The following is a 6,241-nucleotide window of genomic DNA, read 5'->3' as shown; positions in this document are numbered from 1 at the left end:
ATCCAGACAATATGATTTTCCACTTCGTAAATTGAAATGCAGCTAAAATTTTTTTTATTTTTTTTTAGATAACTGATTATTGTGTGGCTTAATTAGTTCCACTACCTTCTATTATACCCTTCACAGACTTAATCAGTTTAAAAATGGGAAAGATTTGGCAAAATGTACTGTACTATAAGAAATACTATTACAGCAGCAACAAACTGTTGCTAAGTAGCCAGCTTTTATCTTGATAGAAATACAAATTAAATTGATCATATCAGTTTTAAAAGACATTCCACAGACATGAATGCACGTTATGTCACTGCATAACACATGATGAAAAATAATTGGTGTGGGAGATGGAACAACAGAATTTGGAGTGCCACGAAAGCCTACACATGGAAGATTTCAGTTTTAGATCCTAATGACGAATAATTGTTGTTCATTCCCAAAAATACCAGACAAAAACTACATGACTCATAGTTGGCAAAGTTCAAAACAAAATAGTCTTTAAAAATAACAATGAAAAGATTGCTTTAGCTCATTTGATCTCATCACCCAATTAGTCTGGGGTACCCTACGCAACAGTAAATATTTTACTGTAGTGCATCTTTACATCTGTATAGGCTGGGTGTCTTCTTACAAGTGTTAGGCAGAGTTTTGTATTTTAATAAAATGTTTTGTGTATTTTCATCTTTAATATTTCTTTGCTAGGTGAATTTGGCCCCAAAAATGTCTTCAGTAGAGAGAGAACAGAAATGAACACTAAAAAGCGGTCATAAAAATTATTATTTCCAAATTAGGCCATTTTTAGTAGCTACTACTGAGAGCTATGGGCATTTTCTAATGATTGATATCACCCAGGTTTCCTCCATCTAATCTACAATATGAGTAATACAAGAAGTTATTAGCACAATGTTAAACTGTTATTTCGGTTATATTTGTAAAACTTTCGTAAACACATTTGTAATTAGACTGAATTCTAGTATAAAATGAATGTGAGTATTTTTACTACTGCTGCTGCTTCTACTACTAAATCATGCACTCAGTAATTCCCATTTTATTTTAGAGGAGGGAGCAAAAATTGAATTGCCATTGACAAATGGTCTTTGGACAGTAGGACTAAACAATGGACTTTCCCCTTCGGCGAGGAATGTTACCCCCCCAACACACACACACACACATTAGCCAAAAATTAGAACATGGTTCTTTTTTTTAAAAATTTGATGTGTCTTTCATTAGAAGGAATATGTTCTGCGTAAGTCCGAACTGGAGTCAGCCCCCGTCTGTCTGTCTGAAGGAATCTATTTCTGGTGCTGTATTTGGCTTCATGGTCCAATGCTCCGTTTTAATTTTAGATTATCTTTACAAACCGTATAAAGTGTGAAGCGATTAAACTGACTTTTTAACGTTACGTTTTGAAATCCGTAACGTTGATATAAGATAAGCGTCAATAGAATAAGAATGCAAACCGCAATGGCACGAGTTCATGGCTGTAATGGGCTGCTCGATTTCTACGGCAATATGCAGATAAATCACCACAGATTACCGATTTTTGCAAGATGTCTATTTATATTTGATAACTATTAGGCTATCTACAACATCGTGCCTGCGTGCCTGAGACAAAATGCTTTTCAGGCGTTTAAATGGGAAATAATTCGCACAGCTAGCGTCGGTACATCGTCATGTAAATGAATTTGGATTGTAGATTTATTTGATGTTACGTCAGGGGGAGACACTCGGGCAATTGGAACAGTATGCTAAGATTTGCAAGGTGCAGGAAATGAAAGCCTATCACGTTGACTGATCACATAATTTTCCGGAGACAAACGGTTGGTATGCTACTCGTACTGTAAGACATCGATATATTAAAACATGCTACGCATTTAGACAGACGCCAGTTTGTTGCGGATCGTGTCTCGCTAGCAACAGTCTGCAGCTTAAAGTCAAGTTTACGGTCATTCAGGCATTGGCAGGCTGCGGCGAGGCTGCCCCTAACACACAACGAGCGTAGCGTAAATGTTTCCCTCGCACCGACTTGTATGAGGTCATTCTACATATTGTGGATCTAGTGTAGGCTACAGCTTTCCGCTGGAATCGCTTTGCTGAACTTCATGTGCAATTCCAGTGTTAAAAAGGGCCAAGGCGAAATGATGAGAAGATGCTAACTCGGCTCTCTGTTATTGCGCATGATACTGCGGTTCCAGTGAAACTTCACGCTCCAACTCACCTTGAAACAGGGCTCGCCTGGTACTTTCACAGGAGCGACGGAGGAGAAACCAATCCACGCCCCAAAACCTCCCACGCTATCCAATGGAAATGTAGCGGAGGCGGATCCAGTAGCTAAATTGTCATGCTTGGTTTCACGTTGGCTTTGCAAGCCAGCTCCGTCAGCCTTCGTCTCGCTGGTGCAGGTGCTCCGTCTCAACGAGAGGATGCGAACGGAGAGAAGGGGAGGGAAAGAATGAAGGAAAGAGCAGAGGAAAAAGTGTATAGGGCATGAATATAAGGGTATCAGAAGCAGATCGTGCGTTCACCGTTCAGGGGGGTCGGCTATGAAAGATTTATTGAAAGGCGCAGTTTGAGATATGATGAGGTTTCTTTCTGGTTGGCAATAGTACTATGATTTGGTATGTGGCCACTTTGATAGCAAGTGTTGTCAGCACCCGCGGAACGGCAGCTCAAGGTGAGTTGAAGTGCAATGTGTGATGTTTCCCGTGCACAAGTTTTTTTGCTCAGTAAATGTTTTATTCTGAGATTATTCAAATGCACTTTAAATTGCCATGCAGGTTATATATAAATACGTGATTATTTGAATTTCACAGCAGTTATTTTCATAGTGTTGCAGGTGTTCGGGCTGTTTCATTATAAGCAATTGTATTAATTCTAGTTTAACCAAATCAGCGCTGGACACTTGTCTCAAGGATTGGTACGAAGACGATTTGCGGTTTAGGATTTTAGGCGGTCTGCTATAAATCTACCAAAATGGTGAAACGCACGGCATTACAATTATAGTTCTAGAAGAGATTAGTCTTTGATTGTTGAAGATTTACTGATGTAATTATAGATGCCTTATTCTGCACAGTTAAAAAAGGGAAAGCCCCACACTAAAATATTGCGTGCTGATGAAAATATGAATGAAATTCGTGGAAGAGAATAACGAGATTTTCCTTAGTCATGCATTAATAGCCAAACATTTTGGTGATTAAAGAAGGCACCCAGTACTTGCCAGACAGACCGCTGTAATCAAATTGGTATGTTGTACGTTCTATAAATAGCCATTCGTTGTGAATTCCTTTTTGTCAGGAGATTAATGTGACTGTGACGAGGCTAGGTAGATGGTTCTGCAATGGGGCGTGCGAGCTCCCAGCGTGGTGTAGAACAGTAATGAGTAACCGCTTACACCAAATGCTGTTGTAAAAATATACTATTGGAGACTGGTTTCTTTACGACTGCAGAGTTGGTGTCTTTGGGTTACAATGTGCGCGCGCGCGCTCGCGTATGCATATGTGTGTGTGTGTGTGAGGGAGAGAGCAGTACTTGGGGTTATTTTATGATATGAATGATTATGATTGAAATGTTTGAATTGTACTTTAATGTATTTTAATGTAGTTATCTGTGCGTTGCTTTTTGCTTTCAAAAAATGTATAATTTCCACCTGTTTTGCAATTAGTTATATAAATCCATGGATGCAATAAATGCTAGTCACGTTTTTCCTGTATGTGCAAAACTCCAGACGCATTTATCTAAAAAATAGCCTGATATTTATTTATTCTTAACATAATGTATACTAGTTTACCTCATCCAGGTGGACTTACTTAGCCTTGCATTTTCAGCGGTGTCCACAAGGGGGAGTGCATTTTATGACCCTGTGCGTAATTGCTGTGATAGACCGCAATTTCTTCGCTAAGGTCAGGTCCAAAAGAGCTATTTTATGTAGTAAAACGATACGAGGTTTTTAATGGATATTTTGTACTGTCTTGGTTTGTATTGTGGTACTACTTGTCTTTCTGTTATCCTGTTTGTCCATGCCATACGTGTTGATCCTAGATTTTTTGGTATTCTAATTCAAAATTCAGACCTCTTTGTCATCCTTTCTACAAAGGATGCAGAGATCGGTGACTTTTTGTGTGTTTTCAATGTGCACTTAATATTGCAATTGAGGCTTTATAAGCCACAGAACGGAATACCTGTGAAACATTCAGGAATGGTCTGCACTCCATATTTTTTCTTTAGGTAGGAGCAGACCAGGTCTTTTGCACTGTCTTGTTTTTTAGCTTAGTTTTTTTTTTTTTTGTTGAGAGAAACTGATACAGTAAATCTGTATATCCATATCTGTATGTGTTATTCCATCAAAAGGCTTACTGTACTCATGAGCTTGTAGCATGTAGCATAATGGTTATGCTTGCCTTGGTTACACGGGTTTGTAACCGAGGCTGTTGGCCTCGTGCACACACCTGCATATGCTCCTTGTTCTCCATTCTTCACGGCCAAGAACTGTGGAACTGTGGATCCGCGTAGTGTTGGAATCTCAGAGCTGCACAGGCTCAGGCCTACTGCTGTACTGCCACCGTCTCAAGCTGTCAGCTGGCAAATGGCTCTGCTTTTGCCAGCACTACACTGGACGGGAGCCAGTCCCCCTGCTTTTCTCTATCAACACAAACTCAGCGGAAATCTCCCTGCTAAAAGTGCCTCGAACTTTATGGGATAGCTAGGGCGAGATCTGTTCGGGGGCCTTGGGGAGGTGGGGGTGGGGGTCGGAGGACAGTAGCAGACCGTGCTGCAATTGTTCAGTCTGAATACAGCCACCCACATTCACCTACACCTCCTCTGCACCCACTCTCGAAAGATGTAGCATCTTTAAACGTGATGTGAACATATGCCGAATGATGTCTTTCTCATTTCAACTGATTATGACTAATCTGGTGCTTTTCACACATGTGGGCACAGAATACACACCTACACATGCACACCCACACACCCACACTCACATCTGTACAGGCACACGCATACACCCTCACACACCTACATGTACACACACACACGCACACCCACATACACACCTGTACATGCGCACACATACACACATACATACACCCTCTCACGCCTACACACACACACTCATGCGCACGTGCACTCGCGTGCAGGCTGCAGTCAGAGCAGGTGGGGGCTGATGAGAGATCTCCCTGCAGTCGCCGTGTCGGAGGCAGATTTAGTAGAGCAGCAATCTGCCCACTCACTTCGAGAAGCAGACAGAGATACCTTGAGTTCCCTCAGCCCTGCGGACCCTCGCACCTCCCGCAAGCCCCTCCCCCTCTGCGCCTGAGCGCCCTAATCTGGGAGCGCGACCGCTCGAGACAGACCTATCCTCTGAGTGGGGATGGGTTACCGCCACCCTTCTCCATATTCGCTTTTCTAGGTCAGCGGGAGTTTTGGAATGAAAACGAGATGATGGTGTGTAATGTGTGCCACGCATTTGGCCCGTGTGGATGCCAGCTGCCGCTGGTGTTTTTTCTTTCGTCGTGATCACTTTTGTGTTGCGAGTAGGTGATGTTCTTTTTAAGTAGCTGTGGTTTTGTTTGCTGTACTTCTGCGATCTGCAGTGTGGTTTACGAGAATTTGGAATTCTTCAGGAGAATAAACGGAACCTGTTTAATTAGAACATATGTGGATAGTCTTTGGCCAGCTACTCTCACCCCCTATAGTGTATTACACCACCTATAATGTGAAGGCTTATAATAGAGCTTGGCATGTATAAATTTTTCTCCTATTCTTATGTTATAATATGTCTAATATTGGTCAGCTGACATGTTGTGATTGGCCTTAACAGAACACGTTAGGGAATTGCTTTGAGTGCCATTGAACCCAGGAAATGAATTCTGTCAATCACCCTGAAAAATGGATCTCGCATTCAATGATTTTAGTGAGATAAATGGCATTTAAGAAACTGAAATCCATGAAAGTCACCAGAACCTAGTTGGCAGTAATTTAAAGCTGCCAAAGTCATTGTCTTTCATTACTTTACAAGTAAGTGACCCACTGAGACAAAGACCTACATGTCCAAAAGATCCAGTGCCAGTCAATCCATGTTTCTAAGCAGGAAAGGGAGTAACAGTGTTGGCCGTGTAGTCACACACTGTTTCCGTAAGCATGACTGTGCTTCATACTTTTTCATGCTTCTCTACTGCAGCGATTCCTGAATAGTCTTTAAACTTGAGACTGGGAACACTACAATATAGCTACTTTGTGCTTTACTGTC

The 6,241-nt window shown here is 41.5% G+C and overlaps 1 protein-coding gene across 7 annotated transcripts in view; it reads left to right on the top strand.

Moving 5' to 3' along the window:
• The first annotated feature begins 1,269 nt into the window (after positions 1–1,269).
• The window catches only part of igsf9bb (immunoglobulin superfamily, member 9Bb), a 134,285-nt gene continuing 129,313 nt past the window's right edge, over positions 1,270–6,241 (top strand). For 3 of the 7 annotated variants that reach the window (XM_035433321.1, XM_035433318.1, XM_035433323.1), the window contains exon 1: positions 1,270–2,668. In XM_035433321.1, the coding sequence (XP_035289212.1) occupies positions 2,605–2,668 (64 nt within the window). In that variant the 5' untranslated portion in view covers positions 1,270–2,604. The remainder of the gene's footprint in view (positions 2,669–6,241) is intronic. The other 4 variants (XM_035433320.1, XM_035433322.1, XM_035433324.1 and 1 more) reach the window with 2 other exon arrangements.

Source organism: Anguilla anguilla, chromosome 9 (assembly GCF_013347855.1).
Source record: "Anguilla anguilla isolate fAngAng1 chromosome 9, fAngAng1.pri, whole genome shotgun sequence".
In the NCBI taxonomy this organism is placed as follows: domain Eukaryota; kingdom Metazoa; phylum Chordata; class Actinopteri; order Anguilliformes; family Anguillidae; genus Anguilla; species Anguilla anguilla.
Note: the sequence above shows the minus strand (reverse complement) of the source record. Positions and strands in the feature narration are given on the sequence as shown.